Below are 21,649 nucleotides of genomic sequence, written 5' to 3' on the forward strand. Positions count from 1 at the left end.
AGCCTGAGGGATGGGTAGACAGAAGGATGCTGGGATATAATTTCTTCTCTAAACAAACAAAAAGAGCTCTTACTTTTTCTTAGTGACAACTCTAAGAGAAGAGGAAGGGGTAGGCAATGAGGTTAAGTGCCCAGGGTCACATAACTAGGAAGTGACTGAGGTCAAATTTGAACACAGTACCTCCTGTTTCCAGGCTTGGCACTCTATTTGCCATGTGACCAAGCTGCCCCAATACAAACTCTTCTGACTCATGGCCCTCATCTATCCACATGCAGTCATAGTGAATTATCTCCATAATAGTTTTATCTGTCATCATTGGTCGTCCCACTCTATAGTTGGTTATCCCCCTTTGAATGAATGGAAACCACCCAAATTATCCTTCAGAGACCAGTCTTTCATTTATTTTTGTGTAAGAGTTTGCAAGCAGTCAAGACATCCTTTACTCCTGTTGGATCCTTAAGCCTGGTGCTTATAAAGTGCAAACATCATCTCAGGAGAAACGGTAGCTACTACAGAAGGGACCATGTGGGGAAGAACTGGCAGGAAAACACTTCCTACTGATAATCTGGGCCCTTCTAGAAGTACACAAGAAACAAAACTGAAATCTGCTGGGTCTCCTATACTCTTAGAGAACAAAATGGCAGCCAGAGCTGGAGTATTTAGAGAGAGGAGAGTTTTCTTTCTGAGAGTCAACTCTGAAAAGCAGACCCCACTTCCAACAGTTTAAAAACAGCTTTAAAAATAGAGTAATAATGTGTAAAATCTCTATCAGATTGCTTTCCATCCCAGCACAGGTGGGAGCAGAGGGGGGCAGAAGAATTTCAAGACTCAAAATTATTTTTAAAATCTTGGAAACTGTTTTTACATGTAATTAGGGGGGAAAGTATGTTAGATTTTTTAAAAACGGAGTAACAATAATTTTCATTCTTGTATCTATGCCATCTGGGGGTTTATAAAGTACATTTCTTAAAAGTAATTCTGCATGGTAGGCAGTGAAAGCCTTTTAAAGACCCATTTTAGAGACAAGGAAACTGAGGCTCAGAGAGACTGTGATTTGTCCAACACCACCCAATTCGCTAGTGTTGGAAACAGGATTCTAACCCAGGTCTCCTTGGACTCCCCATTAAGCAAACTTTCTATTACATCACACTGCCTCTACCAAGTGAACAGTGTGCTCCATGAGCCCCACCCCAAGACAAAAGACTGCTTGCTTAGATGATATTAGGCTGGGCAAAATGAGCAAAAATGCAGGGTCATGTTGATAAGATTGGAACAGGCATCGCCCCCGGGTGTCAAAAGGATGGACCTCTGTGGTCATTTATTGTCATTTTTTTGTTTTGTTTTTGCACCAAAAAAGTATTTCTTAGATACAAGAGCACACGTGTATGACAGAATACAAAATACAAACATGCTTTATGCAGATATGATCATGTTTCGAGCACTTCCCAGTTCTGGGGCAACGTAACTATTACACATTCAAAACTGTGTACACCCAGTAATCACAAACGTTATGGACAGCAAGTTGCGTGGCGATTAATTAAGGCAGCCTCTGCAGGCATTTCAAAGCTTTAAGAAATTAGAGCAAAAGATGACTAAGGTAACATTCGAGGGTTGACTTGGAATTTAAGAACAACAGTCATTTGTATTCAGTTTTTCATGATCTGTGAAGACACGTTCTCAAACTGTTTAACTGCAAAATGTGTAGACGCTGTGTTAGACTCACCTAGAAAATTCAGAGTAGCCATCCTGTCAGTATCAAAGATAATTATAACAAAAGAAATCAGGGAGCACAGGGCTTTTGTATTTCCCATGAGGACCATCTGCACTTAGAAAATACATGTCCAATAGCTTCTCACAACACACCTGTGAGGTAGACGAAGTATAATTATTATCCAGATTTGCCAAAGTAGCTACTGATTGACTGTAGCACTATCAGCTGTTCAAATGGAGTGCTGGACTCCACATGGAATTCCGTTCCCAGCTCTGCTCACTAGACAGTACTCCCTTCTTTCTCAAACCTTAAAGGAGCTGACGTGCCCCAAATTGGCACATTCAAAGGCTATTTGGGGAAATGGAGTTTTACCATTGAGCTGATGGCCAAGTCACATCGAGCAGGTAAACGCCACAGAGGAACTATCAAAGGATACAGCAAGTGCTTAATAAATGTAGTCCAGTCTTCACAGTAAAAGGCAACTGGAAGCCAACTTGGCAAGAACAAATGACAAAATATTTGCTGTCATAATAAGCAATACCTAAGGGGAAATCAGTGGAACAATGTGTCCTAGATGTGCTCCATTTCTCAAATTTCACTCAAAATTCCATGTGGCAGTTGTTGGCATTATTGGCTGGACGATACTGCCCCCAGTTCAAGAGAGAAGGCACAATTCTGGCACAATTTCCCTTACAAGAGAAGCTCTGGTTTTCTTTCAAGTCCTTAGAGAATGATACTGGCTCCATAAAAGTGTTTCCCCATGACAATGCAAATTTAACAAACAATACGACTGTAAATGTAGAAATGCTTCTAACGGCGAAACTTGGAGTCAATGGATTGGTTTTCTTTTTCCCCTTGCTAACAAGATTTCTCTCCCTCCTCTAATTTTTAGCCAGCACAAACATGCTCAGTCCAAAGGATATGAAAGGCTATCCACCTTGAGCACCTGGCTTTTGTAATCTCTTCATGGGTGCTTTGATACACTTAACTGAGGATTCTGATGGAGGGAATGTCATCTGTAATTTTTAAATCATACTTCAGATTTCAATGAAATGTACCTATCCTAGTTGCCCGAATAATTGTGAACTTCTCAATGTAATTTAAGTCTCTTTAATTGTAAACAGAACTTAATAATCACACACACACACACACACACACACACACACACACACACACACACTCCATGACGGACTTGCCCTATAGTGAAAAGCATCCACAAAGCCAACAAAGGCTCACATTATAACCAAAACCAAAGTAGGTCTAAAAATGATCAGACTGGTTAGAAAAGAATTTAAATTAAAACTCCAATTCACCTTAAGAGTATGGGTCTGGTGCAAATTTCTTCATGCTCTTATGCTTACTAATAGCAAATGTCTAGCGACTCCACAAGGGAGAAAGATTGCCTGTTGTGTTAGAAACTTGTTAAGTCGACAGATTGAGAAAATCCACAAAGATCGGCTAACTGTGAAGGTCTAAGTTTAGCAGTCTTGGGCAAAGAAATTTTAGGATTTAGGTGTTAGAAGCAATATTGGTCTTAGGCACATGTGGCAAGTACAATTGAGAATATTCCAATTTGTTGAACACAATATAGCTAACCCTCATGAAGTCATGCTCAGCCTACCTTAGAGTTGGTAACAACCTAGACAGAGGATGGATCCCTTTGCCTTTGCCCTTTGAACAAGGGCCAGTAAAACTGGAGGAAACATGTATTTTACAAACGTAATTTTGTAAATGCAAATGTAAATGACACTTGTAGGTCTCAAACTGAAATCGCATGTTTGTTTCGAGTTTACAATGCTCTTCTAGCGACATTACTGCCATCTAAATCTTTGTTTCTCTACACGTGCATGCATGCACACTCCCACACATGAAACCCTTGCTAATTATGGAATAAACTGGACAAAAACTGGGAACCCAGATGGCCAGTAGCCAAGGGTCCAAGATTCCTGTTCCACAAATAAAATTTCAATTCTCCACATATCCTATTTATAAACACTTGGTTGAAAAAGAGCAACCATTCTTATTCACGATGATTGAATTATAAATTGTTCTTATTTAACCGTTCATAATTGAATCACACACCACCGTATGCTTTCTGCTATGTGCTATTACTGAAGGTATAAAACTATATTTTCTTTTTTCCAGTACACAATTCAGACACAAACAGCACTTTACAAATTTTCAAGGGCTCACTCAAGGGAAGCTGGTGTTCCTTCCTAATGCTGACCAGCCCTTTGTTCAGAGCCGGGAGGGCTGGTTTTCTATGCAAAGTCTAGCTCACTGAGTGGGTTCTGCCACTGCCATCCTGGAGCACAATCTTATTTATAAAAGATTCAAGGCTATGTTTTATATACAGGTCCTATCAAACGGATACTTAGCATTATCTGTGCTATACTATACATCTTCATATTTGTCCCAGCTCTCACAATCACTACCATGAAAAGATAGTTTTCAAGCAAGAAAGGATGATCCGGTCCTATTACTCACCTTTCACTTTTACAGACAAAGGAGGCCAGCACCTACCCTTCATCAATTCATTCCCCAAAGTACACTGCCCTAAGGAAAGCCACTGAGGGAAGTAAATTTCACCATGGCAAAAGGCTGCTGTAGCATTCATGGGAAAAGAAATGCCAGAGCAGGAGCAGGTCTTGTGTCAGAGCTAAGAACTTGACTCTTAGAGAGGAAGGAATCCTGTAAAGGGAAACCCACCAATAAAAACCTCTATTTTCTCTTATAACTACTATCTGGGCATGTAGTATTAGCTAATGAATGAAGAAAGATATGATTTCTATGGTAGCTGCTAAATAGTTATAAAGGATGAGAGTAAGTCACACTGGAAGAGCAAATCAAAGTCAAGGGCAGAAGGTGACACAAATATAAGGTTTAGCTCATTCAGTTGTCTCCACTAATGGAAACCACAGATTAACTCAAAATACAGAGGAGCCAAAAATCACTTACAGCTATAGAATGCCTGATGATTGTTTCCTATTATAGCAAATCAGATTTACTTTCTCAGATATGCCATACTTTGGTCAACATTAAAAAGTAATTTGCATCTCCTGGGTATCAGCTGTTTGGACACAGTCATAAGGATTCATATTTCCCAGAGACAATCTACTCCTGGATGATTTGGAAGCATATTGTAAACGGTCAAATATGACATTTAAAAAGGGGTTTCTAGACCAGGCTTGTGACTTCACTGGGGTAGAGAGCAGCCAGTGAGGAAACTATCTCCCACTGAAGATTAGCATCTGCTTTTCAGCTCATTAATTTTAAGTAAGCTGGGTGTCTAAGACCTGAAGAGATCTGCCCAGCATCGCCCAGCTGGTTAAGGTCAGGGGCAGAGCCAGGCCTTCTCAATTCCAAGGCTGGCTAACCATAGCCTATACTACCTCCCGAAGCATTGTGTCAATGCCACTCCTAGTCCGTTATCATCACTGGAAAACTGTGTTTCCCACAGCCAGCACCCTGACCTAGAAGACCGGCCACTTGTAGTTAGTGAAGTTCACTGAACTATTTGGGTTTTGATGGCTAAATGTGACTGGCTCTCTTCCTCGTTGCATCTCCCACCCAAGGATGCCCTTGTTTATGAGTCAGGCTACTTCAGGATTCAGGCCAATACATGTTCCAGAAAGGAACATCTGAGAATTGCTGAGTGATAGACTTCCACATATTTCCAACTACTAAACCATGGATAATGTTGGACTCTAAGGATTACTAAGGATCCACAAACGCCTTCTGAAGAAAAAAAACTGGGGATTCCTTTTCAGGTACAAGCAATCACTTGTCGGCTATTGACCAAGAGATGATCCAATTCCATACCTGAACACTCTTCTCTTTGGTTAGAAAGACCAAGTGCTATAAACTCTTTGAGACAAAAAGAACTTCAAAGGTTCAATCCTTACCTCAAGCCTAAGACTCCTCTAGAGCATCCCTAGTGAGTAAGTAGTTGGCAAAGGTCACTAGTTCCATAGCTGAAATTCCAGTAGCCATGAAACTGTATTAATTGTTAGTACAGCAATTGCTCAAGAAAAGCGTTTGTCTCGGATACTAAGATTCCGTGATAAAAATCAAGTGAATATGATTTAGGAGAGAATCATTTCTAATGGAAATGGGAAATTAGATGAATTAGACAAAACTTTAACTCAGGCCTTGCTACTCCAAAACCCTTGTTATTATCCAGGCCAGTGATGGGGTACCAGTCTTGGGGTACCAGCCAGACTGGCATTTTTGCAATGAAGTCAAGGCTTCGACCACCAGATGTGCAGCTTTGGTTACTCAACTGTAGACTAGTTAAGTATAAGGCGTCCGAATGGGGATGCCTCAGATTGGCTACCATGAAAGTCAGCTATAGTAAGGACTGGGAGAAAAGAATCATATTCCCATAGGACTAAGTAAGGTGAGGCTGGTGACCCATGGCTCCCCTGCTTTCCTACAATATGGGCAAGAGAACTACTTCCTAGGAAACTAAGCCCATGAGTCCCATTATGACCAACAACTCAGAGACATTATTCCTACCAGTAACATTACGATATTCACTGGGCATCCCATTGGATGGTCTCACTTGAAACCAAGAATTAATGGAGATCTCCTATGTCCACAAGACGTAGAACAATTGCCCCCAAATTCACAGGTGATAGATAGGAGATAAAACTAGAAGGTCCCTTAGCGAGCAAATCCCTTCACATTGCAGATGAGAAAACAATAGCTCAAGGAGGACCAAGGCTTTGGCTGGGATCATACAGAAGGGAAGCAGATGATCTGGGATTTGATCCTGGGCTCCAGAAATCCAATTATAGTGCTGTTTCTACTGCAGAAAGCACCTTAGGTAAATGAAGAGGGGAGGGGGAATGAAAAGTTCATAAAAAATATCCCCAAAGTACTAAAAACAATATTAGTTTTTGTTTTAAAGTCAATTGTGCGAACAAGTTTGGTCAAAATCTGAATCACAAGTACATTATACTAATATTATTGTCGTAACATCTCTCGTGCCTGGAACACATTCATTTCTCACCTCCCCCTCTTGGAATTCTTAATTTTCTTTAAGACTTCCTCCAAGTTCTATCTCCTACCTCAAGCCTTTCCTGACAGCGACCAGCCCCTGCCAATCTGCCAGGATCTCCCTTCACACCTCCCCAACACCTTGCCCTACTTTTGGGGTAGCTTCTATTTCCTGACAAGGACACAGGACAGCTCCCCCAATGCAATGGGAACTCGTGGAGAGCAAGGACTCTTTGAGTTTTCTCTCCGGATCGCCAGGGCCCAGCACAGAACCTGGCACCTCACTGATATTTGAGAAATGCTTGTCTACTGGTTGTGAACTTGCCCGATGCTTGCCGGCTTCCACCATTCCGAGCTCCTCTGGCTAAGGCTGAGGCTAAGTTAATTGGGTTGTCCTCTTATTCTAACTGTTTATAGCCACTAGACTCCTCTCCGCAGCAGTGCACTATAAACAGAGCAACTTTTCCCTCGAAAAACATTTAGAACCTGAAATGTGCTGGGCAGGAAAGACCCGGCTCTCAAAAGCAAAGTCTGAATCTCGCCCAGTAACCACTGGCTGCCTGAAAGGAAAACAAATCTCCTACGTTGCCACTAGATGGCGAAATTTCAGTAGCTCTGCTGGATGAAAATCATTACAAAAACAGTAGTAATAGCAATAATGTTCATTTTTGCATTAAAAAAATAACCCGTGTCTGGACTGTAAAAATCAAACCATTTACAAAATATTTAAAGCATTTTTAAAAGTCCTACAAAACAACACGCCGCCGTATTAGTAGCCCAAGACAATTCCTGACGTGGCGACTGTTTCAGGATAAAGGTGTGCACCATCTTCAGAATGGGAAAATGATATCGAGCCCTCATTTAATTCTTGGCCGCGGATACAAGAGGCTGGAGGAACATAGTCCCTAAAAGCAATGCCATGTTTCTGGCTTCTGATCCTATTGTATCTTGTCTGAGTCAAGTGAAAGATGGCATTCTCAGTCTTAGAAGCACTGAATAAAAAGAAATCAAGGTAGGTATGTGTGAAATAGAGAAAGAAATTAAAATCCTTTTTCTTACTGAAAATGGGAAATCAGAACTCCCAACTAAGTCCAGGTCAACATACAGACACAGGCATGTGCATGTATACACGTGTGTCTACCCATATATCAGATAGAGCTATGTGACAAAATGTGTGGAAAGTCCCTCTTCCGGATACGTTCCACAGTACGGTCACAGCCCATCAAGCTTTGCATGTTCTCATTTCCAGACCTGAGGCCCAGAGGGTTGGAATCATGCTTCCAAATGACAAGGGCCATGGCCAGCAGACAGAACAAAGAACAACAGACAGAAGGCTCCTCAAAAGGCTCTGAAAGCTCAATATTGAGGAGAGAGAAAACAATGAGCAAAAGCAGGCTGGGGAGGGAGGGGGAGGAAAAGAAAGAATCAAACTACAAATGAAGGGTTGGCCCACTGGAATTCACAAGTTCCATAGCGGAGCCAAATGTGTGACCAGAGGTAAATGTTCTCCTTCAAGGGTGGACGCTCTCTCATTTAAGGGGCTATTTCACTATTATTAAAGAACTGTAAAAGAGGAAATGAAGCAACGGTCGATTTGCATGAGGGGAAGGAGAATGAGTTTCAAAGGCATGCCGCGAAACTGGGAAGAAAGTCCTTACAGGCAAAATGGCAATAAGTCCAGACATTGTTACAGTCCTTGAAAACTCCTTTTAAAGAGTTCCAAAGCTGAAATCACCCCATCTGAAAAGCTAGAGATTAAAAACCCTGAGGTGGGTGTGCGAAGGTGATCAAAGGACCCTTTCAAATAATGACTTCCCTAGAACGGTTGTAACCTGTTGCAGAACCATAAGCCTGCTATGCTGCCCCACATGAGATTTGTCTAGACCAGGAGAATCTTGACCCTAAAATTCTTTGGCTAGTTCTCCCCTCTCAAACCCTCCACACCAGACTAACCGCTAGATGAATTATAAAAACAAAGAGATTTGTTGGACCCTGCACACATATTTGCATGCAGTAGGTGCTGAATAAGTACTTATTAAAGTAAACTGAAGATAACAGGGAGGGATACAAACACCTCACCACCTAGCACGGACCTTGCAGTCACCCTGATATCTATCAGAGACTACAGTGAAATCAATGATGCTGCAAAACGCCCATGCATAAGGACGCTGCCAATCAGCTTATACATGAACTGACTGCCTTAAAACCACAATCACTTCCATTCCTATTTACCTATTGAATAGATCACCTAGGGGAATTGACCAGGAGCAAAATAGATAAAAGTGTCAGTCTACTAAATAATCAATATGGAAATGGGTGTCCCTAGAGGATACCTCTTTCAGTTTGTGTCGTGTTCAGTTTCTATAAGATACCCAGAAGAGGAGATAATAATTTAAAGACACAAATTTGATTCTCATAGTGCAATAACACAAGGACAGAGACTAGTGACGGGTCGTTGTCAACGCGCTAACGTAGTAATGAGACTGGCGCACATTTCAAAAAAATCCATGGTGTGGCTGCCGAGGCGTGGAGTTACAGAAGGCACACTCCCTGTCAAGGAGCCAGTCAGGGATCCAGTGAGAGAATGACAGTCAGCTGTGGTGGAATCAAAACTCAGCCTTGGTCTATGTAAGCCAGCAGCAGAGCATGAACGTTGAGGCGTCGAAGAACCAGACTTCTGCTCTGTGACATCATCTGAAATGTACAAAGAAACAGAAATGATCCTGAGGCCCTTTATTGTTAGGATCTTCTCCTGGGGTTGAGGTAAAACCAAGACAGCAAGTGAATAACTTCCACCGCTACTTGTGACCCAGAATGCTATCTACCTCCCAAGGAAGAACTGCTATACTAGCTTTCATTTTATTTATGGTTTTATTTGGGGGTTTGGGTTTTAATTATTCTCTTACAACAATGACCAATAAGGAAGCATGTTTTGGATGATAATACATGTATAGTCTAGTCTAGTAGTTGTCTCTCGGTAACCGAGGATGACGATTGTCTTTGTGCGTTTTTGTGCACAAAGACACCTGTGCATGAAGATTTAAGTGGAAAAGCCGGTGCACAGAGACAGTCCCCCTCTCTCGGCGTTGGAAGCCTGGGTCCAGTGGCACAAAAAGTCGTTACACCTGGAGACTTCCTCAGCTGCATTGGATGGCCGTGTTGTCTTTTGTGCTCCAACACGCCCTAAGCACTCCACAGTGCCTTGCTGCGTCGCCATCTCAGCCGTTGAACCTTCTTATAGGTTTCTTCCGTCTGTTCAGCCGAAGCAGTCTTCACATGCTGGGTGAGCAAAGCCCTGGTTCACCAGGGGTCCACGACGACCCGATGGCTACCCTCACAAGGTTTAGCTGGCCTGTCGAAGCCATTGCCTGGGGTGTGGCCGCTGCCGCATGCTAGCAGCTACTGGGAGCCACAAGTGAGAGCTGGGTGTCAGGTGAGGGTCAGTGGCTGGAGAGCTGCCCTAGAAGGGCACGACAAGCCCTCCATACATGTATTCCCTGGGGTGTATGGAGTGTTCAGGGAATACATGGATAAACCTGATCAAATGGCTTATCATCTCTGGGAGGCAGGAGAGAAGGCAGAGGAGACAATTTGGATTGTATAATTTCAGAAAACATGCATTAAAAATTATTATTATATGTAATCGGAAAAACAAATTACCTTTAAAAAAAGAAAAGATATCACTCTAATGGTTGTGATTTCGATAAATCATCAGAATTCACAAATATCTATCATGTCTGGAAGTGACATGATCAATGAAAACATGATTCTTCCATTTCTGCTGGGGATTATTCTAGGTTTCTCCTGCCCTTTGTGAACAGACTCCTATCGAAGATCACCCACAATAGGTGCCTCTACATCTTTCCTCTCACTTTCTTTTTTTTTTAAACCCTTACTTGCCATCTTGGAGTCAATACTGTGTATTGGCTCCAAGGCAGAAGAGTGGTAAGGTCTAGGCAATGGGGTCAAGTGACTTGCCCAGGGTCACACAGCTGGGAAGTGTCTGAGGCCAGATTTGAACCTAGGACCTCCCGTCTCTAGGCCTGGCTCTCAATCCACTGAGCTACCCAGCTGCCCCCTCTTCTCACCTTCTTAACTCAGTAAAGTCTGTTTTGTGGGCTAAGTTTGTGCCCTCTGTGGGAGGATACACCATGTTGAGAGTGTAGGTAATTAGGAAAATGGGACGGATACCCTTGATAGTAACAGGGAAGTGATTATACTCTAGAAAAAGAATGAGTATTTATCTCAATTACAGAAGACAGATTTCTTTTTTTTCCATCAGCCCAACAAATGGAAGAAATTATGGGAGACAAGTTATGTTCACATACTTTACTATACAGCAACATGATTAAAATTAAAAGGAAAAATAAGTATCTTCACATCAAAAATATATGAACTATTTAAAAAATGACAACTTACTCTCATCAATGATGGGAAAATTTCATTCATCAAAGAGATGCTCATTTCTTTTTTAAAAAGTTAAACACAAATTGTAAATAATCCTCAGACCCCTACTCTCTGCTCTGCTCCCGGCCCTCTGGACTACTCCACTTTCCTCATAGTCTCCTATCTCTGGAAGATTACCACCCACCCAGCCTTCTCCACAACCTAGGGAGGCATGAGCTCCTCTGAAATCTCCATTTGAACACAGAATCCTGGCTGGCCGTTTTCCTTCCATGACTGCTCTGAAAGCTTCACTCCTGAATCTCTGCAGCAAGACTGTCACTGCTTTTGTTTGTATTAGTATCCCCAGAACTTAGCACAGTGACTGGCACTTAGGAAGAACTTAATAAAGGCTTTCTTTATCTATACATCTGTCAGTCAGTCAAAATGCAGTCACCACCTACTGTTAAGTGCCAGATACTATGTTAAATTCTGGGGATACAGAGAGGCAAAAGAGAATCTCTGCTCTTCAGGAATTCATAGTCTGAGGGGAGGAGGTAACAAAGAAAAGCAGGGCACAAGAATGATACAGAAAGCATGAACTGGAAATAATGAAGAGAAGGCAGATAGTAGCATTAAGGATGACTGAAAATGGTTCTTGCAGACAGTGGGATTTGGGCTGGTATTAGAAGGAAGTTGTGAAATAGAGATGAGGAAGGAGAAGGTTCTAGGCATCTATGACACTGACACAGAAGAAAACTGAGCAGTCTGATAAAGAGCCTGGATTTTTGAAGGGAAGATTTCAAAAAAGAGAGAACTAAGGGACTAAAATTCTACAGAATAAATTGGCTCAAAAGGGATGAGATGTATTCAAGAATCAAATTCCACTAATATTTATTATAGTTAATAAGAGAAGAATTAGCTATCTAAAGATTCTGACATATATGTACTGCAAACACATCAGTCATTTGTTTTTTTAAAAGACATACATGATATCCACAGCCAAAAAAGGAACTGTTGGAATCTGAGTGCAGATCAAAGCACATTATCTTTCACTTTATTTCCTGTGTGAGTCTTTTATTGTATGTTTGATATGTCTTCTTTCACAGCTCAAAGAATATGGAAATAAGTATCTTATGAAAGCATAGGATAACCAGGATATGTCAAACAGTTTACCACCTGGATGGAGAGGAAGGGGGGAAGGGAAGGAGAGATTCTGAACCACAGAATGGCAGAAAATAATTGTCAAAAACTATTTCTACATTTGATTGAAAAAAAGTTTTTTTTAATTTTAAAAAAGATTTTAAAACAAGAGACCTATATAAAGGATTGAACAATGGGTGGGAAATTGGGAATAATTATATGAGCAGCAGAATCCTATAAAAATGCCAGGATCCCTAAACTCAGAATGGGTTGAGAGGTATGAGGAATGCCAAGAATAAAAAGGATTATTTGTAGCAGATCAAAAAAAGACTAGAACTATTGCTCTATGGGGATGAGATGATAATAATGATCACTGAGAAGGAAGAACTACTCAACTTTAATTTGGCTTTCATTTTTATACCAAAGAAACAACGTAACACTGGTAGATGTGGTATTAGGTGGAGAATGGTCAAGAGGGAGTGGAAACTATTGTAAAGGTTTTCTAACTCTTATAAATAATTGATATTGATATAGGTGTTTCCAATACCTGTGTCCGGTGTGGACAGACTACTCTTTTGACAGTTAAGAAATATGGCTTTCTAAATAGTACCTAAAGAATTCCAGCTCAGGCCAGTTATATAAAAATATATTTATTGTTGGTATAAAAATTTAAGAAGGGATAGTAAAAGGAAAACAGATAAAAAGGTATTTCTTATAGTTATGTAGACTCCTATGCTAATAAATCTTACTATAACCACCCAACCAATCTAATTCTATGTAAAACCCTGCAAATATTATCTATCTATCCTATTCTAATTATAATCTTATAAACAAGAAGAATAAATCAGATTTTTCTTCCCTTCTGCCCATATGTGATTTCCAGCTGGTCAAAGATTTCACTGCCTTCTCCACTCAACAAGTCAGACTTTACTGTCCTCTATTGGAGTAGTCACAAGTACTATACCCAACAAATTCCTCTTCTCTGGTCAGATAAGATGGATTATTCTTGGGATGTGAATTCACTAATATTTTCTAATCTCGCAGAGCTGCTCTTTGGACCACTTCCTTTTTCAGGGTCAGCCCAGAGAGTGAGTTATTTAATTAACTGCCTTTCCCAAAGCTCTTTGGGAAAATTCTCTTTTACCCATCATCCATCTCTGAGATTCCATTCATACTTAAAGAAATCCAACTTATTAATCTCTCTTGTGTATTTATCAATAAATTATAATACTTAACTCTATTTCCTAATGAACTCTTAATTAACAAATAATTCTCTACAAAACCCAAGATAAATAAGGAGGTGGTAAGAGAACACCTTTATTATGTGAACTTTAGATTTACTCCACTCTGCTTAGTCTAGCAATCAGGATTGTCTACACCCCTACTTAAAGGTTAAGTGTTGAGGAAGATGGTCTATGACTGACATGTGCTAGCAAGAGGCAAATAAGAAACCTGGGCTGTCCTAAGTCAAGCTTAAGCTACCATTGGTACATGTGAGATGCAGGAATTAATGTAAAAAAAAGAGTCTATATATTCGCATCACTTCCTCTCTCCAGCCTCTCTTTGGGCGGTGGAGGATTTGAGCTAGGGGTTTCTCTCTCTCTCAGAGACGTTGGGTTCGACTAGCGGTTTGGCTTGTGGCAGTGTTTTGGCATCTTGGCTTCTTGCCGTGGATCAGGTGAGGCGTCTTCCCTGAGCTCTCTTGGAGTTTAGGCTGATTCCTTTTTTTTCCTGTACTTTCTAAAAGCGCTATCCTCTTAGGAGGCCCCTCATCTTGGAGTAGACCTCGTGGCTGGAAGCCGAGCTCGTTTTAATCTTGGAGGAGGCCTTGTGGCTGAGGTCTCTGAACTCCCCTTGGTTTAGGCTAGACAAGAGAAATCTTATACCCCTTTCTCTCTCTCTTCTTCTTAAATTCTTTCCCTCTATATTAATGATACCACCATAAAATTACAAAACTGAATTGAGTTTATTTTTATTGGAATTTTGATTAATACCTGGAGACCATAAGTATAATATGTTAGTCAAAACCCCCTAAATTTACCCCTTACAATTAACCTTTATGACACTGACTCAGTAGGTATGGACAAAAAATATTTCTTGGTACCAAAAGGATGTGTTGATGTGATTGCTGAATTTCTGTAAATGATCTTTGAAAAATCATGAAGAAAATACTAAGTGTCTCAGACAAGCATGCTAATGGTTCAAAAAGGGAAGAAAGCAGATTCTTCTACACTCTAAGGAATTTGGAATAGATTTCTGGAGAAATTTTAGTTGGAATATTAAAAAGCAATTTTGTGAGGAGTTAAAAAGGAAATAAGGATTGCTGTAAACTAGCAAGGGTCTCAATTTCTTTACTGATTAGGTCAGAGTCAGAGTACCACAGTAGTGGCAGAGGACAGGAATGTGTTAGAGAGGAAAGGCTTGGACTTCAGTAAAGCACTGAACAGGTTTGTGAACAAGATGGGAGTGTTTGGGTTAGGTAATTAGATGAAAGACTGAAGGTCCATGCCAACAAAGAAAAAGGACTCTGGGACCTTTGCTCTGTTATATAACATCGTTATTAATAAGATTACGGATGAAGAGAACGTGTTTAGCCAAGCTGGGTAACATGTTGCTGTAAGGAGAGAGTTAGTTAACATATTAGTTAACATCAGTATCCAGGTGGACCTATAACTATGGAATGAATCTAAACATTAAGTCATGATAAATATAAAGGAAAAACCTGGATTTGCCTGAATACAGTAAAACGGAGGAAAATATTTGTATGAAGAATAAAAGGGGGATGCGGATAAAAGCATATCTTTCAGCTTAGAGTATTTACAGCTTTATTTCCAATTTTTGGTTTTCTTTGAGTGCACTCTTACAACAATGGCCAATGTGAAAGTGTGTTTTGCTTGATAATAAAGATAAACATTTTAAATTAATAAGAATAAATTGGGATTTTAATGAACTAGAAGCTCATTCTGAGTCTAGAATGCAATGTGGAAGCCAAAAAAAGACTCGTGATCTGAGGATATATTAACAGAAGTATGGCATCCCAAAGAAATGGATGCCCCAGTCCTTCTAGAGTCTTTTATTCAGGCCTGGGCACTACATTTTTGAAATGGCATTGACAAAACGGTACAGAAAGAGAGATTAACCAGGATCTGGTGAAAGTCCCTCAATCTCAATGCTAAAGTCCCCGCAAAGTATCCACTTAAGGAAATGGAGATGTTTAGCTTGGAGAAGGGAAGACTAAGGAATTCCACAAAGATGATCTTCAAGTATGTAAAGGGCCCTCATAAGGAAGAGCTTCTGATGGATTCAGTTTGGTCCTAGAAAATTCTACTAAGTGGTAGAAGTTTTAAGGAGAAACTTCCTAACCAAAAGAACTGTCCAAAAGTAGAAGCAGCTGCCTCATGACGTAGGGAGCACTTTATCATCAGAAGGCTTCCTGCAGATGCTGGCACACTGACTGTCAAAGGAATTCCTGCCCAGAACTATATATATATATATATATATATATATATATATATATATATATATATATTTTTTTTTTTTTAAGAGAAGAAGCAAATAGATTAGTGGCAAAGTAATGCAAGGGTTTAAGTTAAATGTAGAAAATTAATAGAAGTGCAGAGTTGAAAGAAACCCCAGAGATCATCGCATCTAATGCTCATATAACACCTGAATCCCTCTACAACAATCCTTACAACATCTCCAAGTGAACGTCTCTGGAAGAATGCTGAAGAGAACACAAAGGTTTTTGTGTGGCGGCTTTCTCGTGCTGTTGTGCAGATGCCAAGGCACTTCCAGTGTGATTTTACGCTTATTAAGAAGCCTTGGCAAAGATGAGCCATTTTCTAGACCTGAAGGCTGCTTTTAATTTACTTAAGCCTTCTTTCATTCTCTTGGGATTTTGTCAGGTACTGCCCAGCACATAATCACAGAAGATAGACGTCGTTTTCAGAGTTGCCATTTAGGAGCACAGATATGAAACTCTAAGAGACCTTGAAGGTCATCTGATCCAACCACTTCAATGTATGGATGAAGAAATTATAGGGTGGAAAAATGAAGTGACTTTTCCACATGAAATAAAGGCAATTGGGGTCTGACCCCAGGTCCTCTGACTCCAAATCACCTTCTATTTCCGCCTTTCATGTCAGTATGCCTCCCTTCTGTCGATTTGTGATTTTAAAAAACTGAACTGGGGGCAGCCAAGTGGCTCAGTGGATTGAGAGCCAGGCCTAGAGATGGGAGGTCCTGGTCAAATCTGGCCTCAGACCCTTCCTAGCTGTGTGACCCTGGGCAAGTCACTTGACCACCATTGCCTAGCCCTTACCACTCTTCTACCTTGGAACCAATGCACAGCATTGATTCCAAGACAGAAGGTGACGGTTTAAAAAAAAAAATTGAACTTTGTGGCTTCAGGGGCAGCTAAAGCAAACTTGTGATCTCAAGCCAGCATCAGCTCCTTACCATCAATACTTTTGAAGTCCAAGAGGTAACTGCGATTGTCCACCTGGTAAAGCTGGAGGCTCATTTTCACATAATTGCCAGTGACAGGGTTCTTTCTTCTTACTCTAAGATAGTATGCATTCACCACCTGCAACACATAGACTTCTTTTAGATAGAGAAAGAGAACAGAAACAGCAATGTTTCTCCTTTAATGTGAGAGAAGTTTTGGGACACACTGTCAACAAGAAAAGGCGATTTTTAAATATATTTTTGGTATCGCAGGATATTTTCACATCTTGGATTCCTCTTTCCTTCCGTATTCTGCCCAACCAATGCCACCCTTGAGCTGGTGTCAGAAAAGGTGTTAATGTCCAACATCCAGAGAATATGGATTAAATGACAAGATCACAGATAATGTGGTCTGGTGATACAATGGACAGAATTCTAAGTCTGGAGTCAGGAAGATCTGAGTGGGACCATAGGTACATCATTCAACCTCTGTCTCAGTTTCCTCTATGAAATGAGGAAAACAATAGCACCTTACCTAGTGAGGATGCAGAGATAATATTTGTAAAAATACTTTGCAAAGGGGCAACTGGGTGGCTACTCAGTAGAGTAGAGAGCCAGGTCTGGAGAAAGGAGACCCTGGGTTCAAATCTGGCCTCAGACACTTCCTAGCTGTGTGATTAGGCAAGTCACTCAACCCCAGCAGTCTAGTCCTTACCATTCTTCTGCTTTAGAAATGATATTTAATAGCAATTCTAAGACAGAAGGTAAGGGTTTTTTTTAACTACATTGCAAACTTTTAAAGTGTTGTATAAATGTCAACTCTCATCATTTATTATCATTATTATGAGGAAGGAAATCTATCTTATTTTTTCAAATCATCATGTATCAAAGTAATGTTTCAGTTAAACAACATAAAGCACACATCATATGAATAAATGAAGTCAAGAAAATTAAAAAGAATTACCTAATTTATCAGGGAAAACAAAGTCATTTTTAGAAAAGATTTTGAAAGAGGGTAGTATCCTTTTTATAATGAAACAAGGAAAGAACTCTCTACCTATCATCATTCTCAGTTTGTGCAGAAAAGGACTGGGAAAAAATTTAAGAGATCTTTGAAATAGGTTCCAGGAATTCCTGATCCAGATGTATAAATGTATGGATGCCCCATTGTACTTTTTCTTTCGTCAAAGACATCAATTAAGTAAATAGCAAATTTTAGATTGTTTTTTCCTTTTCATTTTTTTTTCTTATCAAAAGAAATAGGGGGCAGCTAGGTGGCTCAGTGGATAGAGAGCCAGACAGGAGGACCTGGGATCAAATCTGGCCTCAGACACTTTCTACCTGTGTGATACTGGGCAAATCAATTAATCCCCTATGCCTACGCCTTACTGTTCTCATGTCTTAGAATCAATACATAGTATTGATTCTGACAGAGAAGGTCAGTTTAAAAAAAAAAAGAAAGAAGGAGACTGTAATTATCAAGGTAATTTCCAAAAGAAAATAGAAAAGGGCTTTCAAAAATTAAAAATGCATTTGACAAGTATTTGAATGGAATTTCAATCAATCAAAAACCGATTTTTTTTCTTAAAGTAAAAATATGTGGTAAGAGTGGATGTTCTCAGGAATTAATTCTTCAGAAAATCAAAAGCACCAAACAATTGGATCCGTTTTCTCAACCTAGAGAAAAGCATCTATCCCTGAAGGCAGAACCAACGGCCTAGGGGTAAAAGTTTGCTGCCCTCTCGCTCACTGCCATAGCCACATAGCAAGTGAATCCATCCTTTAAAGAAAGAAAAGAGAAAAAATACACTATCTGTGGGGTCTCCGAACATGGGATTTTTGGAGCTCTGACTAAAACAGCTGAACTATTTTTCTTGGGTGTTTTCAAATTGATACGCCTCCTTGGCAGGGGATTCTCCACGAGAATTAGAAGTATGGTCAGTTTTCCAGCATAATGCAGTTCTATGATGATAAATGTTTCTGTTTCTATCCTGACAAAAATAGAGGATGAGGAGGAAGAGAAAGGGGAGGGGAGAGAAGGAAGAAGAGGGGGAAGCAGGAGGAGGAGCACCAGTAGATGGTACATCATTAATAAGAAGGAGGCTTATTAGCCAAACCTATTACAATGATTTAAAGTGTATCTGGGAGACAGCTAGTTGGTTCAGTGGATACAAAGGCAGGTCTAGAGATGAAAGGTTTAAATTAGGCCTCAGACACTTTCTAGCTGTGTGACCCTGGACAAGTCACTTAACCCCTATTGCCTAAGCCTTTACCTCTCTTCTGCCTTGGAGCCAATACACAGGATCGATTCTAAGACAGGAGGTAAAAAAGTGCATCTGAACTAGAAACAGTTAAGATATCACTGACTAGTAACTCACTGCATGGCTGGTCTCTGAGCCCATTACTCAGGCTCCAGGAAAATAATTCATAGAAAGGGACGATGAGCCCCCACTGGGTCCTACCTTCCACTCATAGCCTAGCTGTCTCATGGCCCGGTAGACTTCACTCATGATGTCACAGGGTTTGCTTTGGCTACGAATCCCCAGATGCCACTTGGCCTTTTTCACAGCTAGCGATTTGGGCTTGGTCGTGTTCAGAGCATCCAAGGGACACTTGGCCTTGGGACTGTCGGATATTAGAGGCGGCATCCGCTCAGGGTGTGGCTTCAGCCCAATGGGGATGTGCATGGTGCTGTCATCCATGAAGGAGCCGGTGGGCGGGCTAGAGGCCAGGTAGAACTCGCTGGCCTGGTTCATGATTCTCCGGTTATCAATGATGAGGTGATAAGCCACTGCGAGCTGGTCTTGAGGGTCCCCACTGTACAAGCTGTTCATCACTTCAGACTCTGTGCACTCAAACTTTTCACACACTTCCTTCACGGCTTCATCATCAATGACATTTGCGTCATAGGAAGGGTCTTCAGGAAATAAATAACTAGGCAGATCTTGTTTAAACCACTCGTGCTCTCTAGGAAAAATAAAAGATGATGAAAATACGAGAAGTGGCCTTCGTGTAGGAACGGAGAGTGGGGCTCGGAGAGGAGAATACCTGGGTCCAAGGCTCTTAACTCAACCTGTTTTTGTGACTCTGGGGAAGTCACTTAACCTCATGTGCCTCCCAGGAAACGGTCTAAGGCTATAAACTGCAGAAAAGGTGCTGCTCTGCACTGGTTAGGAGTTTCCTCATCTAAGAGGTATCAATAATAATAATAACCAAAAAAAGTAAGCTATGAGCTTTGGAGATCCTGGTCTAATTTAGAGTTATTAAATGATATAGATTCATTGACATAAATTGAGATTATTCAAAATTAATTAGACCAAGAAGACTCTGTGAAGGGTCTTAAAGCACCAAAGATATTTTTGAATGAAAAGGTAAGAACAGATCCATTAGCATCTCACCATTTAATATTTCATGACAGCCATCACTAAACAATGCCTGAGATGGACTAGTAGTCTTTGATTTTTAAGGTAAAGCGTGCTGCACTGTTATGATGGCCCACCTCCACCTCCGCTGGACTCTCCCTGCTACTCAGGAATCTTTCATCTCTCCTTGCAACAACTCCTCCTATTTCCCTACGAGTCTAGCCTTCTTCCTTTCCTTGACACTCCAATGTCTGCCTCCAGGCCACCCTAACCATATACATGCACACACAATCATGTGCACAACCCCGTACACACACAGTCATGCACACCATCCTATACATGCCCGCAGAATCATGGCGGGTCTTGTGTTTCGCTGAGATAACTGAGGCTGGATGATCCACACATACCTCATCAATCCTACTTCTCCATCCAGCCACATTTTCTACTGCCTCTTCCTTCTCTCCAATGCCTGCTTCTCTTTAAGCTGATACTTCTGCTTGTGCCCTTCGATCCATCCCTTCTCTAGAATCCTGCTCCAACAGACATCTTCAGGGTCTTCCTTCCCATTCACCTCCATACTCTCTCTCATGATCCCAACTTCCAAACTGGTCTCTGCACTCTCCCATACTAGCTCGATGCCTACTTCTCTCTGGCCCTTCCTAGTTAAGCTTCTTTGGATAGTGCCAGGCCTGGAGTCAAGAGGTCCCAAGTTCAAATGACCCCAAACACTTCCCAGATGTGTGATCCTGAGAAAGTCACTTAACCCCAATGGCTTATTTAGCCTTTACCACTCTTCTGCCTTGGAGCCCATACTTGGTACTGATTCTAAGATGGAAGGTGATGGTTTAAAGGAAGAAGAAACAAAACCTGCCTACACCCGACATCTCCACTTTCTTCTCACCCATCCCCATCTGCACCCATGACCTTGTGAACTTTTCTCCAAAACCTCGTCTGCCCCAACGTGACTGGCATCTGCCCTTTGACAGCAGCCCCTGACGCTCTTCCCTCCAGAATCCCCAATGTCACCCTCAGTGACCTCCAATCCCGCGACTTCTTTCCAGGCCTCCCCTTGACCTCCTTGGACCACCTGACTCTTTGTCCTCTTGCCCTGGAGGCAGGGTGCAGTGAAAGGAAAGCTGGAATTGGAGTCAGGAACACTCCTGCCTCTGACACCAGCTCTGGGCAAGCTGACAAGTCACTTCTCTCCAAGTGGGCCTCAGTTTCTCATCTGAAAAATGAGGACATTGACCTCAGTGGCCTCAAAGCTCCGTCCCCACTCAAGACTGACGATGGACTGTGGGATACTTTCTCCTCTGTTGCCTTCTCAGATTCCACACTGTGCTGGTTCCCACCTCTCTAGCCAATCGTAATACCTCTTACAATGCATCCTTTTCCTCCCCTCAACCCTTCCTTAAGGTCAGAACCTCTGTTCTCATTTCCAGGTTCTAGATATTCTGCAACTGCCATTTAATTTCTTGACTCATTGGTATTAAATGTTGGTGTTCCTTGGGGGGTTTTTCCCCCCAACTCAAATCTCACTCTTTTTCTGCTCTAGCCCTCAAAGCAAATCGTTCTGATCTCCGAGATTAAGCAGAACACAAGT

The 21,649-nt window shown here is 41.2% G+C and overlaps 1 protein-coding gene across 1 annotated transcript in view; it reads right to left on the reverse strand.

The window, feature by feature from the left end:
- Nucleotides 1-1,292: 1,292 nt before the first annotated feature.
- The window catches only part of PRKAA2 (protein kinase AMP-activated catalytic subunit alpha 2), an 80,021-nt gene continuing 59,664 nt past the window's right edge, over nucleotides 1,293-21,649 (reverse strand). The window contains exons 7-9 of the mRNA XM_001365214.4: nucleotides 19,147-19,651; nucleotides 16,697-16,823; nucleotides 1,293-9,406 (exon numbers count right to left, since the gene is read on the reverse strand). Coding sequence (XP_001365251.1) covers nucleotides 9,171-9,406; nucleotides 16,697-16,823; nucleotides 19,147-19,651 — 868 coding nt within the window. The 3' untranslated portion in view covers nucleotides 1,293-9,170. The remainder of the gene's footprint in view (nucleotides 9,407-16,696; nucleotides 16,824-19,146; nucleotides 19,652-21,649) is intronic.

This window comes from Monodelphis domestica, chromosome 2 (genome assembly GCF_027887165.1).
Source record: "Monodelphis domestica isolate mMonDom1 chromosome 2, mMonDom1.pri, whole genome shotgun sequence".
NCBI classification, from domain to species: Eukaryota; Metazoa; Chordata; class Mammalia; order Didelphimorphia; family Didelphidae; genus Monodelphis; species Monodelphis domestica.